The sequence below is a fragment of the Perna viridis genome, chromosome 14 (assembly GCF_037379345.1).
Source record: "Perna viridis isolate PV_CMFRI_1.1 ecotype Kerala chromosome 14, ASM3737934v1, whole genome shotgun sequence".
NCBI lineage: Eukaryota > Metazoa > Mollusca > Bivalvia > Mytilida > Mytilidae > Perna > Perna viridis.
Genome location: NC_142458.1, coordinates 3,903,085 through 3,928,766, shown reverse-complemented (window position 1 = coordinate 3,928,766; position 25,682 = coordinate 3,903,085). Strand labels below are relative to the sequence as shown.

The following is a 25,682-nucleotide window of genomic DNA, read 5'->3' as shown; positions in this document are numbered from 1 at the left end:
ACAAAAGTATATGGATATTGATATCCATTTAATTGCTCATTATAGCATGAATTGTGCGACTATAAACCGTAAAATGTTGATATTAAAGACATTTGTTACATACTTCTTCATACATAATTTAACATATTGAATGGCAGTTTATGATACATTCATTATATGTACATGAGATTCCTCTCTTTTCTTTTTTCTAATTTCTTCTTCCTAAACTTTTTTTTAATGAAAAATAGAATACAGCATTATTTTTTTTACCAATTTGGAGCTTCATTTATATTTTTTCTTGCCACAGCAAAAATATTTTTTTTATTTCTCTTCAAAGTGAAATTAATATTTTTATCAAAAATATCCCAGCCCCCTCCAACAGTATAAAAATGGTCAGTGCCTAACAAAATGACCGTATGGATTTTTGATCGGTTAAAAAAAACATGGCCGCCGTTTTTAAAAATAGAACAATGGGATCAGACAGCAGATTTTTGCATGAATCTCCAAATCCGTTAGGTTTAGCCAACAACTTTCAGTTGCTGAAATGATCCTTATTATAAAGCTTACAACAGTCTCTAATGAATCAAATGGAGTCAAAATTGTCGGACAACTCCTTGTTAGTTACTGCCCTTGAAAGGCAAAAAAATTAACCAGGTGAGCGATTCAGGCTCCTGGTAGCCTCTTGTTTTTTGTTTTTTGTTTTTTTTTTTTTTTTTTAGATTTTACATTTCCAATAAAAAAAATATTGCTGAAACATTTTACAAGATAACTTCTGATATTTTTAAATATCTTGATCACCCTCCTGAAAATTAGGACTGACACACTCTTCCCCTTGTACAATGAGACACTCAAAAAGAGACGTTTCTTGCAAGCACAACTCCTCAAACCTCTCATAGGATTTAGATAAGTTTCTATGGCTGATTAACATCGCAGTGAGTGTGACCAGGTGGGAATAATTTATCGAGGGGTGAATATGCAAAATATAAATTCACATTACATTAGGCCCCCTTCTACAATAAGATAAGCACTCAAAAAACAGGCACATTTCTCTAAGCGCAACTTCTCGTAAACCTTCCAAAGGATTCATGAAGGTTTGGCATCATATGTAACTGTAGGAATATTAAGTACTATCCAACTTAGCAAAGGGACATGATAAAACTTGAGGGTCTTCAGAATACAACTTCTAACCACTCAAGGGATTTTGATAAAGTTTTATTGGAAGGTAAGGTACCTTCTGTTGATGGGTATACATTTGCTGTTGAAGGACTCAAATGGGAAACAATTTAACTTTTCATGTATAAGCTTGTAAGTGCAACTACCGTACTGCTAAATCCCTCAAGGGATTTTGATGAAATTTTAAAGGAGAATTGAACGTCATATTTAAATGTTCAAGGAATATAACTTGACTCCAAAGGAAGATAATTGAACTTAAGTATTTCACATAAATCATGTATCTTCATTTGAAGCAGGCGACATTCTCTTAGTGTGCTTTCTAACAGTATTTCCAGTTCTATAAGGAGAAATACTTAATATCAAATCAATACTACATGGAATCCTGCATTTCTCATCAATGACTGGTTAATGACAAGTGAGAACTTAGTAAGTATTAACTAAACTTAGTAGGAGATATGATACACTTTCTGGGTCCATTGATTTACCAAGATGGCTGCCTTATGCCATTAAAGATTCTAAAAGAACAACTCTGAAACTGCTCAAGCTTTTTTTTCACACAGTCGATATAGATTCACTTTTTACCCTTTGACCTTAGAAACGAAAGTCACCTGATCACATTTCTATTCCCAATTGGCCAATACTATAACGTAAAAAGAAACTGTATTGAAAATTGAAATTGAATGCCATGTGTTATTTTCTTGAATAATTTTTTTTTCTTGTGTTGGCTATCTTTTTTTAAAGATAGTACTTGTTAATTTCTTATAGACACACCATTCAAGCATGATACAGCTTTGAATTTTGATTGCAATTAAACATTTGACATTGGATAAGAATTTGACAAGGAACCTAAGTGACACCTATTTCCTAATTGTTAACAGCCACTAATTCATAATACACTCACAACTGACAAGAGACTATTATCATGTTATTTTCTAAATGCTTCTTCCTGGCCCCTAAATTCCTTATTTGTTCGTCATAATTTCGAAATTATTCCCAACCTTCCTTTGGTGGTACGTAACCTAAGTGCAATTTCAAAGAAATATGTTTATTTGTGATCAAGTTATTGGCTGGACATCAGGGAGATGCGCGTATCTGGCCCCTTATTCCTAAACAGTTCCAATCTTAACCAAACTTGAGGCTCTGGAGAGCCTGAATCGTTCACCTGGTCACAAATAGTTTTTATAGCTTTCTCAAGCTGGACTCTTGACCTTACCATACTATTGTCACAAGAATCATTTAATCAATACAGAGCATCTAAGTTATCTACTCTGTTTCATATGATAAAATAAATCTCTCATAGTCATTTTTTTTATTTTAAAGGGCAATAACTGAGCAAAAGATCGTTATGAAAATTCTGACATAGGCAGTCTCACCATGCTGATCAATTTTTTCCCCAAAGAAAATTTGGCTAAACCCATTGGTTTTCAAGTAATTTCAACAAGTCCTCAATGTTTAGCAGTAGTGGCCATGTTTTCAACAGAGAAATTGTTAAGGATATCCTAACAAACATTCATGCCATGTTTGTTTACAATCCATCCTACCAGTTCTCTCAGAGGAAAAGATTTAAAAAAAAAATCTATTTCAGGACCCATAACTCATTCATTCGTCAACAGATCTTCCTAAAACTTCTGCATAGGTCCAATTTCGGTACAAGTCCATCCGGTCATGCTGAACAATTTTACCCTCTGCCAGGTTTTAGATAAACCCAACTTCCAGATTTTGACCCCTATGGTCTATTTTTAATAACAGCGGCCATGTTATTTGCCAGATAAAAAATCCCAACATAAAGATTATTAAATATTTTCTACATGTATATAATATTCAAGCAGTTTTGATTGAATCTATCCAGTAGTTTTACAGAAAAGATTTTCAAAGTTGGAAAAGTAAAATTCAGAAAAAATTTGATTTACAAGACCCATAACTCATTCATTCGTCAACAGATCTTTCTGAAAATTTTGAAAAGTTTGAGTCACAACCCTCAAAATCAATATCAACCTTCCTGTAGTTTAGAACCTTGTTATCAAATGGTTATAAGATCAACCAAATAATATTCAAGCTATTGCACAAAACGAACACCAAGTGTCAAGTGACAACATGAACGGTGACAGCGCCATACAATAAAGCATCCACAATTTTTTTTCAGTTCTATAAAATCTGTTGAAATATTTTGAACTTTTTGTCGTAGCGCTCTGCATCTGAAATTTCAATTAAAATGTAAAAGAACAATACACAATTGAAATAGTCTTTTATTGTTTAACAACAATAAACTGGTGTAATTTAAAATGTTATTTGAGCAGATAACAAATTTATAGGTAACATGTAAAGCAATATTGTATACTGTATGCCAATAATATATCACATCAATACTATGTACAATCTAAAAATATATCATACTAAAATGCAGAAAAATATATATACAAAGAGTAAGAAAAGAGAAAAAACATAACTTAAATCAGCAATAACTCACATCCATCCTCAAAATAACTTGCATCCATCCTCAGAATAACTCACATTCCTCCTCAAAATAACTCACGTCCATCCTCAATTTAACTCGCATCCATCCTCAATATAACTCACGTCCATCCAGAACTTGCATCCATCCTCAATATAACTCACGTCCATCAAGAATATAACTCACATCCATCCTCAAAATATCTCGCGTCCGTCCAGAATATAACTCGCATCCATCCTCAAAATAACTTGCATCCATCCTCAATATAACTCACATTCATCCTTAAAATAACTTGCATCCATCCTCAATAAAACTTCCATCAATCCTCACATACATTCTTACAATAACATATCAAATCAAACCAGCATATAACAATGTAATACCCACAATATGTCAATTGTTATACCTATAGAAACATAAGTTGTAAAGATAAAAGAATCTGAATACAGTACAGAAATTCAAGATATATGTATATATATATACTATAATATATATATCTTAACAAGACAAAGGTTATATCCTGCTGATGCTAGTAAAGATGAAAAGTGGTCCATTTTTGTGCTTTAAAGAATTTGTATACAATTTACAAGATTTTTAAGTCTAATACAATATGATTGAATCAATAAAACCCTCCTTATTTTTTTAAATGGTTTATTTTCATAAATGTTTTGGAGGTCATATAAAAATCTGTTTAATAAATATGAAATATGGCTTTTCACATTGTAATGAATGGATTACTCGAAAGTTAAATGGCAGTATCTTTTTTTCAGCACCAGCTTTATGACATGTAGATTGGAAAAATCTGATAATCTATAAGTTATCATAAAGGAAGCACTTTCTCTAATTTCTTAAAATATCAAAATTTACAATTAAATATAAAATTCTTCCAACCTTTGTGATTAATGACAAAAAACAAAAACAGCTTGTTTTAATAATGATAAAATGGAATATAAACCAATCATCTGTCGAGGATAAACAACTCAGGGTGTTAGTTATTTGTTTATAAAGTGTTCCGAGTTCATTTTAAAAAAAGGAAATGATTTTGCAATCAAACACAGGATGATAAGAAAAAAGTATTTCCCAAAAACAAAGATAACACAAAAATTTGAACCCCCTTAAGAATAAAACCTTTTTCTAGCTGTATAAGAACAATAACAATGTTTTCTGATATTTACTCATAGACCCATAGTGAAAACCTTATATCACCATTTTCAGACTCTTAGCAAAGTAAAGTTCTGGCTATTCTAATTCTCTGAATAAAAATTCAATCCCACTAAAACAATAGAATTGATAAAACCCACTTTCAGGGTTTATGATTCATAATCATCTTCAAATACTGACAGCACAACTTTCTTATAGATAACAACAAATAACAACCTTATAATAATAACAACAGAATATCTTACTAACATTCCTTTACCTTAATAACATTCCTTTACCTAAGTAACATTCCTTTACCTTACTAACATTCTTTTACCTTAGTAACATTCCTTTTTTCTACTTACAGTATACATGTTTTATTCCCCATTACTTACACTTTTCAGCAAGGCCAACATAAGTAAATTGTGAGTTTCCTATTTCACCCCCCCAAAAAAAACCCAAAAACTTAGGTAGGGTAGGTAATACTATATAAGGTGACCATCTATGATTATTTAGACAGTCAGTAGATTTGCTTTGTTTGACACTGCGCTGAAAAGCCATGCTAGCTGTTTACAATCTTTGTTCTTGAATTGATCTACAAATGTATGATAATCCAGCTAGTACACATATTAGCCATATTATCAAATTCTTGCAGATCAGTGATAATCATATTCTAAACACGAAATGAAGAAATTGTAACCAGATCAACAAACAATTAATTTTTTTTTCTCAGTTGTCAAAAAAATGTTAAGGTATCTGAAACAGAAATAGGGTCAGGAAACACAATTTATTTTAGCCCAAATGTGAATAAAACCTCTTTTTTTAACCTTAATTTGCTCTTTCCAGGAATTCTGCCTGATTCTGCTACAAAATCAAGCAAATATCAAAAGGTTTATATGTGTATCAGGCCTTAAGTGTAAGTAAATACATTCTGAAAAATTTCAATAATTAAATTTCAAGCCAAAATGCTGAATACCTAAAAGACATTCCAGTCATCATATCATTGTATAGCAAAAGGATTTATATGATCATAAGCTACTTAATAATGTTTCTATTAATTGCCATTTAACCAATCAGAGTTTAGGATCAGTCGGGTTAATAAAGTTAAGTACTCAAAGAATGACGACTCAAAAAAATGTGAGATAACTCTAAATGGAAAAAACTTTACATTATATATACATGTATCCAGTAGTTGACCTAAAAGAGTACATTGTTTTTATACAAATACTGGGAGACTTTGATAACCTCATGTAAAACTAACATTTAAAATGATTAAATAAATACTAAGACTGATATATACACTTGTAAATTAAAAGTTAGCACTATATGTGTCAATTATACCTATCACCTTAAACACAACTAACAAATATTCAATGCATAATAAAAACAACAACCAATCAGAAACATTACTAGCCACATCTTAAACTTGGATACAAAACATTCCTATTCATAATGAAGAGAAGTACTATGAAATTCAGAAAATATTGTGTGCATTCATTAGTGTGATTTGTCAATTTATTCAATAATGCCATTTTAATTTTTAAGATTTAAAACAGCCCATATTATTTATATTAAAAGTTCTACAATGCAAATTTATTATTTTTCTTAAGATTTAAAGTTAATTGCATTTTTGCTAAAAATAAAAACACATAGTTTTTGATTTACAGTATATACAGTTTACTACAGTAAACCTGTATATTTGAAATTAAAACATCTCAAACTTCTTCTTTGGATGAATCATCATTTACAGTTTTACCAAAAAGATTCAAATTTTGAAGGTTTTATATTGACCTGTAATTGTAAAATTACTTCTCTCATCTTTCAGGTTACTGGGTAGAAAAATTAAATTGACGAACTCGTAAAATTCAAATGGCTAAGTAATTACACAATGAACATTTGATGCATAATTACAAAATATGCAATGATGAAAAAAGGCAGTGAGACTTGACACAAACATTGACCGTATCTTTGGTTCACATGATTCACCTTTATCAATATTTCTTTAACAGATTTACATTATAACTTTAAAATTAGTCTACAAACTAAATAAGTAACAAACAATATTAAAACAAAACCCAGAAAAATCAATTTGAAACCTTTCCAAATGTACCAGTATCAACCATTACATAATAGTCATGTGACATTATGAAGAACTACTTGTTTTGAGATGAATCTGACATTAGAATTATTAAATTAATGGCATGTTTATATACATTTTAGATAAACTTAGGACTTACTACATGTATCATATCTAAACAGTATCACTAGATATACACAACTATCCAAATGTCATACATGTATTTAAACCTGCACATACAAGTAGTTAAACCTGTACATACATGTATATAACCTACACATACATGTAGTTAAATCTACCAAAACATACAGGTCGTTAAACCTACACATACATGTAGTTAAACCTGTACATACAGGTAGTTAAACCTACATATACATGTAGTTAAACCTGTACATACAGGTAGTTAAAGCTGTACATAAATGTAGTTAAACCTACACATACATGTAGTTAAACCTGTACATACAGGTAGTTAAACCTACACATACATGTAGTTAAATCTACCAAAACATACAGGTCGTTAAACCTACACATACATGTAGTTAAACCTACACATACATGTAGTTAAACCTGTACATACAGGTAGTTAAACCTACATATACATGTAGTTAAACCTACACATACATGTAGTTAAACCTGTACATACAGTTATGTTAAAGCTGTACATAAATGTAGTTAAACCTACACATACATGTAGTTTAACCTACACACAGGTAGCTAAACCTACACGTACAGGTAGTTAAACCTACACATACAGGTAGTTATACATGTACATACATGTATGTAATGTATAGGACAAATAACAGTGGCAAACAACTCCACAATATATAAACATTGTGTAATTACACATAGAAACAGTGATATTGAATTTATCAATCATAACAGTGACAATATTACTATGATACTTCAATTTCATTAGAAATACCACTTCACACAGCTTATAAAAAACATGGAAATCCACAATTAGAGGTGTTGAATACACTAAAAGGGGTAGAAATAATAAAATCCTGAATGAAAAAAAGCAGAATTCTGTTAAAAATCTGCATAAAATTAATGTTTAACTTGTGATAAGTTTAAAACAAATCATAATGACAACACTTTACATTTACAATTTTTTGTGAATTCTACAATGGGTCATTTAAAAGTAGACAGAAAATAACAATTAAAATCAATAATAATAAAAGCCATGTAGCTGAGAATAGTTTTATAGATCTGATAAATTAATCAGGAAACTTAGTATCCTGCTTGTCTTGTTTTCCTGAATTTTTCAATATTTCTGACTTATTAAAATCAATCTGAGCATAGGAGTTAGGTGGTAAAGGACCAGAGTCATCTGCGATTGATGCATGTCGACTCTTGACTGTTTTATCACAATCTATACTCTCATGAGAACCTAAGTCTAACGAGGCATAATTTAAACCAGGTGTTGTATTAACTTGTTGTTGAGATCCAGACAGCTCAGAACTATTCAGTGTATCACTGGGAAAGTTCATCGGTTCATAAGAAACAGTTAAATCAGAACAGCTGTGTCGACTAGTTTGTGAGTTTTGTGAATTTTCTCTCTCATAATTGACTTTTTCATCTGTTTCTTTGATTTGAAGCTCTAAAATCTCAGCAGGAAGGTTCATGCAAGGGAGACTACCTTGTTTAGTCAATTCTTTTGGACTAGGAGATATTTTATATGAAGATGAACTTGATTTCCGACTTTTGTCCACTTTATCTGTCAGAGAATTATCTTCAATTTTAAGTTCCTCTAGAGAAGACACATTACTTTTGAACACATCTCTACAATTTCTTGTTTTTGCTTCCACTAACATTTTTGCTTTATTTTCAGTCTTCTCAATATTCTCTGACTTTATATCTTCCCCACTTGAACAAACAACATTTTTAGAACTAACTAACTGTTCATGTGATAAATTTTTACAAGAAGGAACATTGCCTCCTAACAAGAAACGTTCTGTTGATTTGAAGTCTAAGCCGACATATTCATCAGTTTCTCCAATAGAACTTGGAAGAGAAGGACGAGTTATAACAGTTTTATCACCAGATGTACTTTCATTAAAGTTTGACCTTTCATCAACAGACATATTTTTTTCAGTAGTGTCAGTTTTCTCAGGAATCTCCTTACCTAGTTCCTCTTCCATTGAAGTGTCTGTTATGAAGGAACGAACACGAGTTGGTGTTTGAATTATTGAAGATTTCTGTGTTTCTTTTTCAGGATCGAAGTCCATGTAGGGATCTGATTCAACATGCGAAGCTGAACCAATGTCTTTCAATGTTTCTACACTTGATCCCTCTGATTCTGTCTCAGTGCGAGTCATCTCCCCCTTTTCAACATCAGATTTCCTTGGAGGGACAGGTGGTCCAGTTCCCATCTGTACACATGTTTTTATTGGCACTGTTCTGTCAGTCTGTTCAACAATCCCAGGTTCGTACTGCATATAAGGAGAACTATCTTGTTGATCAGTACATATCTCACTAGACTTAGGAACTGGTCCTTCTGGTTCATACTCTACATAAGAACTAGTATCTGCTGGAGACTTTTGAACTGAAGTGTCCACTGATACAGCACCAGCAGTGCTTTGATTTGTTGTCACCATTTCAGGTCCAGTGGAGAATTGTGGAGATCCAGGCATGCCTGGTGCAGCTAAATCTAATGCTCCAGGCTCGAAGTCCATGTACATACTATCACGATCACTTTTCATTTCCTGAATATTTATACCAGGTAAACCATCAGGTACACGATAACCTAAATTGTCTGTGGATTTGTGACCATGTTTTCTGTCCTTGTCTTTATGTTTTGATTTTGCATGAAACATTTTTTTCTCCTTTTTATGTTCGGTCTTTTTGTCTTTTTCACTTGAAGCAGGTTGAAATGGAATATATGATTCCTCCTCTGACTCCCGTCCTGAACTGGCAGGACTTCTACCCTTCACAGAGGGACTACGAGACCCTGAAGGTGAGACGAAGTTTATAGGACTAAATAAAGAGCTTTGTGGAGGTATACTGTCTGTACTGCTATTTATAGTAGAAAACCCTATAGACTTCTGTGTTCCTGATGGCTTTATTATCTTAATACTCGGAGAAGAGGTAGCATCTGGCCTATTTGTACTCTGTATGGCTGGAGAGGAGGCTAAGCTACTAGTGGATGATTTACTACCCATACTTTTAGGATTACATGTCATATCAATGTAACCGGGACTTTCTGATTTGTCTAAACGCATGTCCACATACTCTGATTTCTTATTAATTTTTGAATGTATCTCATTCTTTTTTAATGATTCTGAGGATGATGCACCAGAAATCTGACCCGTCAGTGATTCATTAGAATGTTTAAGGTGAAGTTCTTTTGAAGTTAATCGCACAGATTCATATGATCCTAATTTGCCACGTGCACTAGTGCCATAACTTGATGACCTTGGCCTATGACCCTGAACACCACCGAATCCTCTTCCAAAGCTTGAAGATCTTGGCCTACAACCAAAACTATCACTAGAAGTTCTTGGCCTCATACATTCCATTTCTATAAAAGAGTCAGAGTCAGAGATAGAGGATTTTATAGACTGACTTGGACTACAACTTAATGAGGAGTCCATCTGAGTGTAAGGAATCATACTTCGCAATTTCTTTTCTATCAGATGTGGGGCACTAGAGCTCCTACCATTGGTTGAAACATTTTGTTTATTCACTGCATGATGTACATGTTGAGGAATAAGTTTCCTAGGTGGACGACTGCCAACAGAATATGCTCGTTTAGGGAATTCCCCTGACATTGAATCATCAGAAAGGTAACTGACAACTTTGTTAGGTCGAAGTTCAACATCACCATATGGGTTGGTCTGTGGAGTCATCGGTAAGTATCCTTCACCACCTTTAAAATATATATCAGTCATATTAAATATTTCATCTTTTTATCATCATGTTGTTCAAATAATTCAGTCTGTTTAAATCTTATTGAGTTACACTGTAGAACATCATTTTAAATTTTGGTACAATGGAGAAAGGACTGTAACCTAATGTAGGCATCTATAATATATGTGTTGTGTCACTTTCACTTTAAATTTCATTGTCTAATGGACAGTCAGTCTGTCTATTTATGTTTTCCCCTACCATTCCAGAGACTCAAAGAAGCCTTAACAGCTCACATGTCATATTGAGGATCTAAACATTGACAAATTGTGACAATTTTCTGAACAAAATCAAGCACCTTGTAAGGCCTTTCAGGGGATATTTTCAGGATTTTCATATCAAGAATTTTATTCACCGTCACTCTATTCAATTTCCAACGAAAAATGCTATTTATAGATTAGGTGATTTCCACAATAAAACTGTGTTTAGAATATGAGCTTCAAAATTCTACTTTCAACAATTAGGTTTGAAACTGAATATGGTTAATCAAATGGCAATTTGTTTAAGCTTTCTTTAATTAAAAATATGACATTCAAAGAATATGAAGGACTCTCATAAAATTTTAAATACTTGGAAAATCCTTGATTTTCCAAATTTTATTTTTCAATCCTTTAAGGAATCCAGGTGTCTGTACAAAACCAAGCGTAAGTTGACAAAAGACAAACTGTTGCGATTTAAGCTGTATTTTTTAGAAGCATGAGGAATTTGACTTAACACAAACAATTGTAAGTTAACCCATATTTTTTAAATAACAAGAAGAATTTGACAAAATACAAACTGTCGTAAGTTAACCCATATTTTTCTAGTATCAAAAATAATTTGACTTAATACAAACTTTTGTAAGTACCATATTTTTAGTATCAAAAAGAATTTGACTAAATACCAACTGTCGCAAGTTAACCCATGGTTATCTAGTAGTGAGAGAATTTTAACTTTTTCAAACACTGTCAAGAGTTAACCCATAGTATTCTAGGAGCAAGAGACTGTCAAGGGTTAACCCATAACTTTCTAGGAAAAAGAGAAATTTTTAACCCATAGCTTTCTAGGAGCAAGAGAAATTTAACTTTTCCACACACTGTCAAGAGTTGTATATTACAACTTACTTCCACCTTCCTTTACTGGAGCTAATGGCTGACTTGATGGTCCCATCTCTAGGTATCCTGACTGTTTAGTGGATCTGATGGGGATTGGTGCTGTACGAGAAAGTTTTGGACTACCATCTACAATAATACACCAAAAACAGTTAATTAGTCTGTAAAACTACTGAACAAATGTTTACACAATGATCTCATACTTGTTCTACTAATATATTTTAATGAATCTGAACAAGTTCCAGTATTGTGAAATAGATGTGTGTGAGTGCACAAGCAGCTGAAACAATATCTGTTTTTTCAGTGACGATATCAAAACCCGCATTGTATAGTAAACAAACCCTGTTTTCAACTGCTTTTCGTTTTCGCAATTTTCATCATGAACTCGAGATCAATTTTGAATGGCACCTTGTCTCTGTGGTAAGGATTGACAGTTTTATCTAAAATTCTTTTTGCCCCCGATGAAGGCCATAAGGCTGAAAATTTTGTCTCACATTTGTCAATTTGTTTTAAGGTTTATTCATATTTTATTTGTATTTAGTTCCTTTTCACCTTTTAAATGTAGCTGTCGTTCACCAATTCATTATTCTTATTGATATTTTATTTAAGCCACTTCACAACATAGATTATTTTTATTTTGAAACAATTTCATTTGGATTTGTTTATCTTAAAAAACAGTAATTGAAACTTTTCAATCAGAATAGGTAATGACTGATGCATTGATATATAGAACTATTCATCTTACACTTTTAGATTAAGTACCTAAAGTAATTTGTTCATTGATTTTTATAGAGCAAAACAATATATTTTACACATTTTTTTTATACAAATTAAACAAAAAACATTAACAAGTCTAAATTGTTCTTTAAGTACCATCAAAATAAAGAACTTTGATTCAAGAAACAGTTCATTTTCAAAGGGTGATAATCCACAAATAACTACAGTCTATAATTCCTCTTACAGCTAGTTGAAATAGACCAGTTAAAAATTCAATACAAATTTAGGTAGACCAGTGACTAATTTAAATAGCTCTGTAGCCTACATTATACCAATATGTCCTACCCAACTACCAGAGAACACTGGTGTGATCTTTTAGACAGTCTTTTAATTTTGAATAGGTGTCAATTATGACCTTAACCTTTAAATTTTCCATTCACCATAATAATTAGCAGCTATTCAAACTTAAAAGACAGTGTACAATAGATCAAGCAGGTGTCCTATGGTAGTAATGTAGAGCACATTGGAATGATGTAGAACAGATATCTACCTAGAGAACTATTCAAATTACTCACTAGCCTACATAAATTTCTATTGAAATTGAAACGCCTATTTCAACTAGCCGTAAGTACTTTTTTCACTGATTTTTATAGCAAAACAATTCATTTTAAAGAATTATTAAAACACATTAAAAATTCTTACGGTATTTTCCGGACTATAAGTCGATATTTTTTTCAGCAAAGTGTCAGCCTTGACTTATTGTCCACTTTGACTTATCTAAGGATTTTTCAAGAAAAATGTTCATTAACAATGCATTTCATTTGTTTAGTTCACTTTTGATTGCTTTGATTCAAAATTTTCAGTAAACTGCAATTAACAGAAGCCATCACTCAGTCAAACTGGCGATTGATTTCGAATATTATTGATCATTGCTGCTATCCTTTATGAATGAATACGATGATGTTAATAAAAACTCTGAAACGTTAAATCCGCTAAAATATATAAATAAACTCTAGAAGATACATTAACAAAACTCTTTTTTTCAACTTGGAAAACATTATCGAGTGTTTTGGAGTTAACATCCTTCAATATGCAAATTTATACCCATTTCAGTATATCATAACACATTCACTCAAGGCTCAAATTATAATTCAATTAAGATGTTATCTAAATGGCTAATTGCAACCAAATTTGCAGGTAACAATTATTTTTTATTGTATTTTGTAATATCAGGTAATATTGTTTACTAATTACTGCTCGTAATTATGACCAAATCATCAAACGAATTTTCCACTTATTTCACACATGGCTGCCCACGTTTGACATGTTTACGATTTCGTACTCCTGATGATCTATGGCTTCAGAGCCATGGACACGCCATTCATTAAAAATAATTGAACTGGCCGACAAAGTACACTTTAACAAAAACACAGATATTTATTTAATTCAGATATCTTATACTTAGTAACATTGCTGGGAATATTATGCTGTTGAAAACAAACCTCTCAACTCGGATCTTCACTGACATATGATATAAATGCACACATCTGACCCTCGACTATTCTATGTTTTTTTCGTCAATTATGGTCAAAATTCAGCAATTCAACTTATACTCCACATCGACTTGTAGTTCGGAAAATACGGTAATTCCTAATGATAAGTGTTTCATAAAAGATTCAAGAAACATGCCACTTTCAAAGGGAGATAATCCAAAAATAACTACAAGTAGATCAAGTGAATCTATATTTTCACTTGAAATAGTCTTTAAAAAATTATTTGATTTTAATACTAGTTAATTATGAAAATATGCTGCAACAATTGTATTACTTTCATTATTACAACAACAAAGAAATTTCATCTGACAGCTCTTTTTGAATCTTATTCTATTAATTATAATTTACATACAAACATATATTTTTTTTTCTTTGTATTAAGTTGTATGATTTACAAATTTACAATGATTCTTCAAATTAATAACCTAAATAACACAGTTACTTCTTTTGAATAAGTTTGAAAATTCCTTATGACCTGAGTAAATACATACAGCATTAAATATCAACCTCTTCGCTTTGCACCAAACTCATCAAATGCATGTTATGAGCATTAGAGCACTACTTCCTTGAGCTATGCTATATATCAATGATATAATTACTATTCATAATTTCAGAAGACTGACTGATATAAGACATTAAGTCTTGTTTCTGAATCCTGTGATTAATCATTCAATTGTTTTTGTTTGATGTTAAAATATGCAAATTACTTAATGAAATATGTTTAAACTGTAAGTTGTATGATTCAGGAGCCTATTGATTGATAATAAATGTAGGATAAAACAAACCTTTAGAAGATGTAGAGGAACTACTACCAACAGTCATATCTATATATCCCTGTTCTGGTCCAACTTTCTCTGAACTTCTGGAGTTCTCTGCTGGGTTCATTTCCATATAACCTTCTGATGAATTCACTGAAGAATCATGGGAACAAGACGATCCTAAAATGTAAATCAAGTTATCATCTAGATATACCAAAAATATGTGTAACAAGCAGGAAAAACTCAAAACATTTGAAAAATGTAGCAAAAAATAACCAATTCTTAAAAAAAAAAAAAAAAGTGAAAAAAAAATTGTGTACTGTTAGGTCACATTGGTCTCCTCAATTCAAGGTTTATCTATGATAAAATATTTAAGTCTCTGTAGATAAAAGGTGTAAAATGAGATCATTTTTTGTCAACCTTTACAAATCAAAACATTATTAACATTTTTATTTTAATTGGAATAAACACTTATTAGGCCCTTCATATTTGATATCTTGGTTCTCAAGTCAATTTTCATAAAAACCAAGGGATTGCTGACAAGTAGTGAAAGTGCACTGTTAACGAGAAAGGTGCTTTTTCATTTTTGTTATGATTAATATTGCAACAGAAATAGACAAAATACCAGTAGACGAAAAAGGCCTGAGAATCAAGTACTACACTTTGTAACACCTTATGCATCATTTCTTATATCAGCCTTCCATTATGATTGGATTGAAATAAGTGTTGATTTGCAAATAGTTGTGTATATCTTTGGGAACTGAATGTACAATAATATATACATGTAATAGTGCAATACCTGGACGAGATGTTCTTTGACTAGGTGGCGTTTCTGGCCTTGAAGCTCTTTGACTAGGAGGTGAATAAGGTATAGAATGACTGTGTCCCTGTTGACTTGGTAATGTTGTCATGGAGTTACTATGTTGTCCTGGCAACATAGCCATGTATGATGATGACTCATTAGTTTCCGGTGTTACTTGTCCAGGAGACATTGCTAGGTAAGGTTTATTACTTGACTCATGGCCAACAGAATTCTGAGTAGTTACAGGAAGACTGGAAGATCGAGCATGTTGAACAGAGGTCAAAGCTACAGGTTTGGCTTGGCCTGGAGACATGCTAAGGTAAGGAGCATCACCCATAATGGCAGCTGATGTCTGACTAGGACTCATATCCATGTAAGTACTCAGTGATTCCTCTGTTATAGGTGTTGTCAGAGATTCAGGTGTCATTGATCTGAGTGAACTAAAAAAACACCAAAAAGACATTAATTCTAAATTAGAGGAAGATATGAAGTGCTTAGCTGTAACATTCAACATTTTCATTCTGTGGTTCATCAGATAAGTTTACTTTCAGACAGCATTACACAAACAAGGTGATTACATAAATGGTATAGCCTCTCTACAATAAAAAATCATAAAATTTAACAGAAGTTGTCCTTACAGGGCTTAAATATGTAAAACTGTTCAATTCTCCCTTTGGAGGCATTAAACAATATTTAAATTACTTAATACACATCTACATATGATAGCAAACCTTCCTTTAAAAACTTATCAAGATCTCTTGAATGGTTAAAGAGAAGCCATGCTCTAGAGTTTAAAAGCTGAAGAATCTCCCTTTTGTAAGTATCAAATAATAGCTATATTATTCCCTCATTCACAAGATATGCAGTCAAACAAAAATGCAGACAGACAGAGTTGTATCTATAACCCCCTATACTTTCGCTGGGGTATAAATCCTTAAATAAAATGCTTGGCAGGGCAAAGCTTGATATGAGCACAGAAGTAAAACCCAAAACAGTTGGGGCAAGTATGGACACACCATTCAAACATGATACGGCTTTGAATTTTGTTGACATAGGGAAAAAAACTGGTCAGAACTGCAGTGACTCCTCTAAATAAGCACAACCCACAAAGCCAATCCTAGTTTTTTGTTATGGCACCTTAGGTACAATTTCAAAGAAATCCATTCACTTTCACTCAAGCAATTATCTATACCTCAGAAAAATGCTTGTTTTTGGCCCCTTTTGAGCCTTAATTGCTTATCATTTCAAGTCACAACACCCAAAATCAACCCCCGCATTCCTTTTATGGTAAGGCACCTTGGGGTAAAATTTCATAAAGCTTTCTTTACTATTTAAAAGAGATCCATTCACTTATAGTAAAGTTATCATCCAAACATCGTGAAAATGCTGGTTTCTGGCCCCTAATTCATATCAATTCAAGTAATTAACCCCCAAAATCAATCCCAGCATTCTGTTTCTGGTATGACACCTTGTGGTAAAATTTAAAAGAATTTCATATACAATTATATAAAGTTATTGTCTCGGTGTTATGAAAATGCTTGTTTTTAGTCCCTTACTCTATACAGTTCAAATCACAACCCTTAAATCAATCACCATATTCCTTTTTGGTATAACATCTTGTGGTATAATTTCAAAGAGATCCATTCACATTTACTCCAGTTACCGTCTCGGCATCATAAAAATGCTTGTTTCTGGCTCATAATTTCTAAACAGTTGAAGTCACAACCCCCTAAAATCAATCCAAAGCTATCTTTGTAGTATGGCCACCTTGTGGTATAATTCTATACAGATCTCAAGCTTCCTTTTGATGTATGGCACCCTGTGGCATAATTTAATAAAGATGTTTACACCTATACTCAAAGTACTGTCCAGATATAAAGTGTCTATGGAGGAAGACACTGCTGCCACCACTGACCATTAACATTTTACCATTATACGACCACAATTTTTTGTGTTTATATAAAATGTTGTTGTGTTTGGCATTTCAAAGGCAATAACTCTAATAATGAGTTGACATACTTTATCCCAGTAGAGACATTTGTAAGCTTTATCATAAGGATAGATTCACTATTATCGGTATCTACATGTATCATGATTTTCATGGTTAAAAATTACCCTAAAAAAACAATCATTAATGGATTTTCCTCAATTGAAACACCTCAGCTTTTCTAAGTACACAAAAGAAAAGCATCGGAGGCACTAGGCAGATGGATATGTCCGTTATTTGACCAATCCAATTCTAAATTTATAGTTAAACTGGTTGAATTTTTTATCATTACTTTTTTCCTCAGCTCCTCGCTTCGTGCCAAAATTCTTGGAAGAGTTGTTGTTCTTTATTTCTAGTGCTATTCAACCAAAATTTTTAGCGCCACCTGGTGGATAGAACTACTTTGATTCATGAAAGACTACAATTCTGGAAAATTTTTCAGGAAGAAATTCTCCTTTCTGCATCCAAGGTTATTTTTAGTGTAGCGGAAATGGATGAGTAGTTCCAATTGGGACTTTCCTGTTGATTTATTTTGATTTCTTATTACATAAACATATATTTGTAAAATATCAATAAGTGTTTATATCTTCTTCAATTTTCTTTAATATTAAGTAGTAAAAAGGAGCAATACATGCACTAAAGCATAATGAAAGCTTATTCCAATTTCAAATTAAACTGATTTTTTTACCATTTCAATGTTAATTTCAGCATCAGACATTGTAACATGCAATAGTTTAAATCTGTTTAAAATCAAAATCAGCTGCCATAAAATAATCAACAATCTACAAACTATGTCACTGAAATCTCACTTTTTCTGTCAACATTTTTTCCTTTTTGCATATTACTGTGAATGTACTTTTTAAATTCCTGGATACCAATTTTTGTGGATTAGGGAAGAAACACAAGTCTGTAGTTTCTTGAATTCATGGTTTTGAGGTTTTAAGTACATGTATAAACATCAATGGAAATCTCCTTTACATTGGGGACCAATTTTTGTGGATAAGGGAAGAAACACAAGTTCATAGATTCTTGAATTCATGGTTTTGAGGTTTTAAGTGTAAACATCAATGGAAATCTCCTTTACACTGGGGACCAATTTTCATGGATTAGGGAAGAAACACAAGTTCATAGATTCTTGAATTCATGGTTTTGTGGTTTTAAGTATAAACATCAATAAAAATTTCCTTTTTGTTGGGGACCAAATTTTCATGGTTTGTCCTAACCACGAAAACCACAAAAATTAGTACCCCACGAACAATAGTACTTTCGCAGTAATTTGCTCAAATGTAATCTTCTGGAAGTAAGTATTTTATATCAAAATAAAAGTTTTACTCAAAGGGGATTGCATATTGGACAGTTGTCTTATTGAATTAGTGTACTGAACACTTGATTTTGTGTCTTCCATTATTACTTGGTGAGATTAGTTCATTCCAGATTGTACTTTCTATACAGTGGTCCTTCTCAGATCACTGATCATGAACAGTGTTCATATCCACACACACAATGCATAAACATTAGGAGGCATGTTCAAATTACAGTCAATGGCATATGGAATACTGGTTACATTTTTGGAGTAGATATCCCACAGCTCTTAATGAGCAAAATTTTGCAGGTTCTAATGGATACTTGAAATTAACCTGTGACCTTTATGGGATATCTCTCCTTGGATTTTATTGGACATAAGATATTATCTTGGTCCTCACTGGTCAATTGTTTTCTATTTCTGATCATTTCAAATAACAGACATTAGAGGGAAGACTTCAAAGAAGACATGGTTAAGTTTTGACATGAGTGACCCATGGTTCTTTCATCAACATTCATTTGAATATAATTGTTGATGAAATGAATCTACCCTAGCCTACAATTTTTCATACACTGCAGTTTATCAATATCCTTTTAAGTAATTGATCTGTGTAGCCTTTAAAAAAGTAAATTTTTGTATCCTTTCATACTGTTAATTTTTTGTAGTCATTTCAAATCGTTAATTTTTAGTAGCTTTTCAACTGTCAAGGATTTCAAATTGTAAGAGCTAACTTTTGGTAGTGTTTTCATATCAGATTTTTTCTTCTTACTATTTCAATTGTAAGAGATAAATTTTTATGGCCTTTTCAAATATCAGAAAATTTTTCTTTGTTTTTTCACTTGAAAGATTTAAATTTGTTTGGCTTTTTAAAAACCTTGTTTTTTTGTGTTTGTTTTTCATTAATACGAGCTAAAGGTTTGTGGCCTTCTAGAATTTCATTGTTTTTTATTTATTATTTTCAATTGTAAGACCTAAATTTGTGCTGCCTTTTCAAATAAGAGATTTTCTCTCTGTTTTTTAATTTTAAGAGCTGATCTTTTGTGCCTTTTCAAATATCAGAAATTTCTTACTTCGTTTTTCATTTGAAAGATTTAAATTTTTGTGGCCTTTTTCAAATATCTCTCTTTTTTCTTTGTTTTTTATAAGTTAGGGCTAATTTTTTCTGGCCTTTTCAAATATTAGGGATTTTTTCTTTTTCTTTATTAGTAGGAGCTAAATTTTTGTAACCTTCAAGAATTGTAGGTTTTTTTCTTTGTTTTTCAAATGAAAGAGCTAAATTTTTGTGGCCTTTTTCAAATATTCTTGACGTTGACCATTTTTTCTATTGTGTGTGATAAATGTTCAGATATTAGTGATTTTAATTTTCTTTTTGAAATTGCTTATTTTTTACATTTGATTTGAAAAGCTGTATATTTTTGCTTTGTTTTTCATTTCTTAGTTTAAAATTTTTGCAGCCTTTACAAATACCAAGTTTGTTCTTTTTATCTTGTTTTGTTCTGTTATTTTATTCATTTTATTTTTACTTCGTATTACAATTTTAAGTGATAAATTTTTGAAGTATTCAAAATTATTCTGATGTTCTTTTCAATATATTATTTTTTTCATCTTTATCTCCAGAAGATCTTTTGATTTTTTTAGGATCCACATTGAATTAATACAACTACAGGAATAACATGTTGTTGTAGGACTGGAGTTCCTCTTTGTCAGCTGTAAGTATAGAAGTTAAAATTTTTGAAAGAGGTTTGGTGGTCCAGCTATGTAGAGTTGTTTGAATGGATTCTTGTGGAGTTTCTAGGAGAGACCAAAAGAGGATAGCACAGATGTATGGTTTTCAACTATCTATTCTTTGGAGACTGTGGTAGCAGTATAAATCTTATTACTGATAATGTTTTCTGTGTCTACCTATGATGATAAAAATTGGATGTAATACAGTTTGCAGACCAAAAAAGTGTTGTGTAGGACTTTGTCTGCAGGTGCAGCAACACATTTGTCATGTATAGCAGATAGTGTTTTTGCTGTATCAGGGTCTTCGTAAACTGATATAGTATTGACACTCATTGACCTACTTGAAACTTTCATACGTTTCATAATTAAAGACCTCACAGCCTTAACCCATTCTGACAGAGAATCAATGTTTTCTTGTTCTCATTTTATCCATACTGACAAGAGAAATCCCCTCTACTTTGTAATGAGAGTATACTTAACCTTAAACTTTATCAATCCTTAAAAAGTAACAGTGAAAAGGATAATAGATTATTCAGGGAAGAAGTTTTAAAAACAGTGTACATATTTTCTCAAGCAATAAAAGATACTATGTTAAATCACAAATAATTCTGCATTTTCAAATATCATCATTAAATAAAGATATAAATATAGGAAGAGAAAACTCATCTCAAGCTTGGTCTGGCTAAAGGAATCAAAAGGAAAGCCATACATGTCAAACTGAAGAAAACATGCTTAACATAAAGAACTCTTTCCATAGTTACCTGTTTCCTGAGACCTCTTTGGTATTCTCATACCTACCAGGATACATAATATTGATAAGAATGATGAAGAAATTACATATCCTTTAGATGGATTTCTGTAAATTAAAAAACCCACTGCAAAACTTATTCGAGAGATGAGACCTTTCACCTGCAATCAGTTAACCTAGCTATTCTGTGATGCAGTAATTTAACCTAACTATTCTGTGATTCAATCAGATAACCTAACTATTCTGTGATGCAGTAATTTAACCTAACTATTCTGTGATTCAATCAGTTAACCTAGCTATTCTGTGAGTCAATCAGTTAACCTAGCTATTCTGTGATTCAATCAGTTAACCTAACAATTCTGTGATTCAATCAGTTAACCTAACAATTCTGTGATTCAATCAGTTAACCTAGCTATTCTGTGATTCAATCAGTTAACCTAACTATTCTGTGATGCAGTAATTTAACCTAGCTATTCTGTGAGTCAATCAGTTAACCTAGCTATTCTGTGATTCAATCAGTTAACCTAACTATTCTGTGATGCAGTAATTTAACCTAACAATCTGTGATTCAATCAGTAAACCTAACTATTCTGTGATGCAGTAATTTAACCTAACTATTCTGTGATTCAATCAGTTAACCTAGCTATTCTGTGAGTCAATCAGTTAACCTAACTATTCTGTGATGCAGTAATTTAACCTAACTATTCTGTGATCCAATCAGTTAACCTAACTATTCTGTGATTCAATAATTCTCCATTATACACATCATCCTATACTTCCAAGACATTGAGAAAAACGCTCCTTTCAACACTTTTTTCCTTTAATATCATGGGAGAAAGTAATTATCATCTGTCTTTTATTTTAAATATTCCACAAGTTGAATTTAGATTTAAATGTCCTCAATAAGACTACCAAGTTAAAACTAATACAAATCACAGATAAAACATACACAGGTTCAGGACTGTAGCCATCATCAGCTGTCAGTGATCTGTGACTGGATGCTCGTGAACTTGAACTGTCTGACCGATCTCTTGGCATGGTAAACGTTGAAGGGATGTTGGCATAAAAGCCTGGACTATAACAAAGAAATAAAAAACTCAACTAACAAAATGTTTTTAAGTAGCAGCCTTTATAAAAATCAGACAGGAAATGATTCATGCATGAAACCACCAACTTCTACATCCTACACCAACTTCTACATCCTACACCAACTTCTACATCAAAATAATTAACACTTTACAAGACTTATCGTTCTTGATTTGTTTGATTTTATTGTGAAGAGATTTTCTCAATCTCTAGTCAGGGTAAAGTAAAGTACCAAATATCAAATGTATATCTGCAAGTAAGACAAAAAAGTGTGAAAAACTGATTTACCGGACCAACTGACTGACAGATGGATTGCAAATCCAAAGTTTCATTCAGGAAAAATAATTATAGGACCTTAATATATTCAGAAACAACTCTGTTGGGATCAATGTCAAGATCAATGAAGACTTTATATATTACAGACTCACTCATGAATGAGACCATACAAATATGTTAACATGAAAACTGTTTTGTACCAAAATAATAATCTTTGTTTACAATTCAGCCGCACAATCACCTAATGATTTATTCAGTTTCAAATTAATTTGAAATATTTTAGTTTTTAGGACTAATTTTGATATTTATTTTTATATTATATGCCTTGAACTTTTACAAAACTGCAAGACAATAACACTAAATACCCTTCTTCATACACACCTATTGGGCAAATTGGAAAAGTTAGCATCTGGTGAGAGATTGGATACTGATTGAGGTCTGGAAGTGTTTGATCTTCTGGCCAGACTGTTAAAATATAAAGAGAACTGAATTGAAGCTACAAAAAATATGTTTTTAAAGTCAACATGGAGCAAGAACTAGAGACTGTGAACAATGCTCACTAAATAGATACCCCATTCACCAATTTGATAACATGCACCTTCTGACCTCCATATTAATTGTGATCAAAATCTAAAATATTACATGTAGTACAATAGGAACATGTAATGAAGATTCTGTGAAAGTTTTATTCAATTCCATTCAGTAGTATAAGAGAAATGAGTCCCCTGTATAATGGAAGGAAAGATGGACACCCCTATCACTTTGCAAGTGGGGCCCCACTGTGGGGGTATTAAAAATCACTGTATTGCATAATCTAATTTTAATTCGAGTATTGCATTCAAAACTTTCCATTGAATGATGAAAATATCTGGCTTTATTAACACATTCTACTGATTTTATATCTACCATATTTTTTTCAAACTGTTTGGACGACGGGCATAGTATATGATACATACTTGGAATGTTTTTTACTTTCACTTAATGTTCTCTGTCTGGCAGCAGTGACTTGACTCTCAGGATCCATACTCTCTCTATTACGACGTAAGGTAGATGTACTTGTAGAACTTCTTTGACGGAAATGTTCTCCACCAGAGGCACTCTTCCTCATGTAGCTATCAATGAAATTGCTAAATATGAATAAGCTGAAACTTGAATTATAGTGTTTGTCAGCAAGCGAGTGTGATAGATTTTGTAAATATATATGTGTATCAATATATCAACTCATTAACAAAAGCTTTGCCTAGCGCAGCATGATACAATTTTTTTATATTGGGGCAATAACAAAGTATTGTGACATGAAATTAGTGATTTAAATATAACACAGAGATGACTTTAAGAGGTAAAAAAACAAGGCAGAAATTGGCAAAATCGTAAGTGAATATACAGTAAAAAAAAGAATCTAATGGTAAAATACAGAATTGAAACAGTGAAAATCCTTTAAAAACAGAAGAAAGTCATACAGAAAGGGAGTTCCTTGAGGAATCCAATAAAAAAAAAATTCAAAATGGGACCAGAAATAAAGAAGTTGATTTTTGGGTGTAGCCCCACTTCTGCCCCCTATAGACTGAAAATGTTAAATGCTATATAAAATCTGTTAAATATTCCGAAAACAGTTAAACATAAAAAAAAAAATGTCAAATTGAATGAGAAATAAACCATCTATGTCAATTTTATGTAAACACCTACTGAACCACTTCTGGCCCTTTTTTTGCTGAACAGCTGGGGTCAATGACCCCATTTTAAATAGCAAGCTTCCTCTAGCAACAAATAACAATATATTAAAATGTTGTGACACTAAGTTCACTATACCTACAGATATTGCACAGAAACAAAAATAAATGTATTAACAAAACAATGAAAAAAATTCAAGACAACTGAATGATGGCAGATGACCTTTAGATGTATGGACAGAACTATATTGGTCATCCTGTAGGAAACTTAATTATTTGTGTAGTTAGATAACAGGGTTACAAACTCAATTAACAAAATTACAAAATCAACCCTGAATAAACTGAAAACCTGTCTAAACCAGACACTTTGTAACGTTCCTAGATATTGATTCGAATGTATTTCTAACCTTGGTAGACTGAACACCAAACTGTACCATTCTAACCTTGGTAAACTGATCACCAAACTTTACCATTCTCACCTTGGTAACAGTCATGGTGAAATTCGTCAAACCGTTGGACATGACCAGTGTTTTTAGCAGCCCCTCCGGTAAAATTTGTGTGATTTCCGGACCAGATGTCCAGTATTTTTTTTATTTGACACACCTCAACTGCAACTTCTGGTTTAAAGATGCGTCCGAATCAAGGCAAATTTAAATTGGATCAGAGAAATGATTTTGGTCCAGCACATAATTGTTCGGTCATGCAGATTTTGTTAGGTTGCCGGACCAAATGTCCGACGGGTTGAAAAATGATTTCGCCAGGTCTGTGGTAAACTGAACACCAAACTTAACCGAAGTCCAAAAAGGTGTATGCAGGTTTCACTGTAAAGTCAATGTACTTACATCAACATCTGTTCATGTATATTTTGGGCACAAAAACTGTCTTCTAATTGCATGATTATCTCCCCTGGGCCTGTCGGAGAATGACGGCCTACTTCAATGAAGAAAAAACTTTCTGTATTTCCATATTTCCTGATATTACTTAACTGCAAAATAAATATAACATGTATTTACAAAAAGTTTAAGATAATAAGAGCTAATCCAATTTATTTTTACCAATACCCACTCCTGCTACACATGATCATAAAATGGCACAAATAAGATACAAAAATTAATATAAAGAACGCAAGCAAAAATATCAGAGAGAACACTAAATAACAAACAAATATGTTTCTCAGGTATACAGTCCTTGAACCGATCAATGCAACAATTTGACCAATCGATGACCATTGACTGATTG

The 25,682-nt window shown here is 32.1% G+C and overlaps 1 protein-coding gene across 5 annotated transcripts in view; it reads right to left on the bottom strand.

Annotated features, from left to right (window-relative positions):
• Positions 1-8,009: 8,009 nt before the first annotated feature.
• LOC148597782 (uncharacterized) overlaps positions 8,010-25,682 on the bottom strand; it is a 29,080-nt gene continuing 11,407 nt past the window's right edge. For 2 of the 5 annotated variants that reach the window (XM_088562431.1, XM_088562429.1), the window contains exons 5-13: positions 25,286-25,428; positions 23,730-23,885; positions 23,155-23,238; positions 22,361-22,486; positions 21,425-21,457; positions 15,646-16,088; positions 14,874-15,026; positions 11,831-11,947; positions 8,010-10,689 (exon numbers count right to left, since the gene is read on the bottom strand). In XM_088562431.1, coding sequence (XP_088418557.1) covers positions 8,039-10,689; positions 11,831-11,947; positions 14,874-15,026; positions 15,646-16,088; positions 21,425-21,457; positions 22,361-22,486; positions 23,155-23,238; positions 23,730-23,885; positions 25,286-25,428 — 3,906 coding nt within the window. In that variant the 3' untranslated portion in view covers positions 8,010-8,038. The remainder of the gene's footprint in view (positions 10,690-11,830; positions 11,948-14,873; positions 15,027-15,645; positions 16,089-21,424; positions 21,458-22,360; positions 22,487-23,154; positions 23,239-23,729; positions 23,886-25,285; positions 25,429-25,682) is intronic. The other 3 variants (XM_088562430.1, XM_088562432.1, XM_088562433.1) reach the window with 2 other exon arrangements.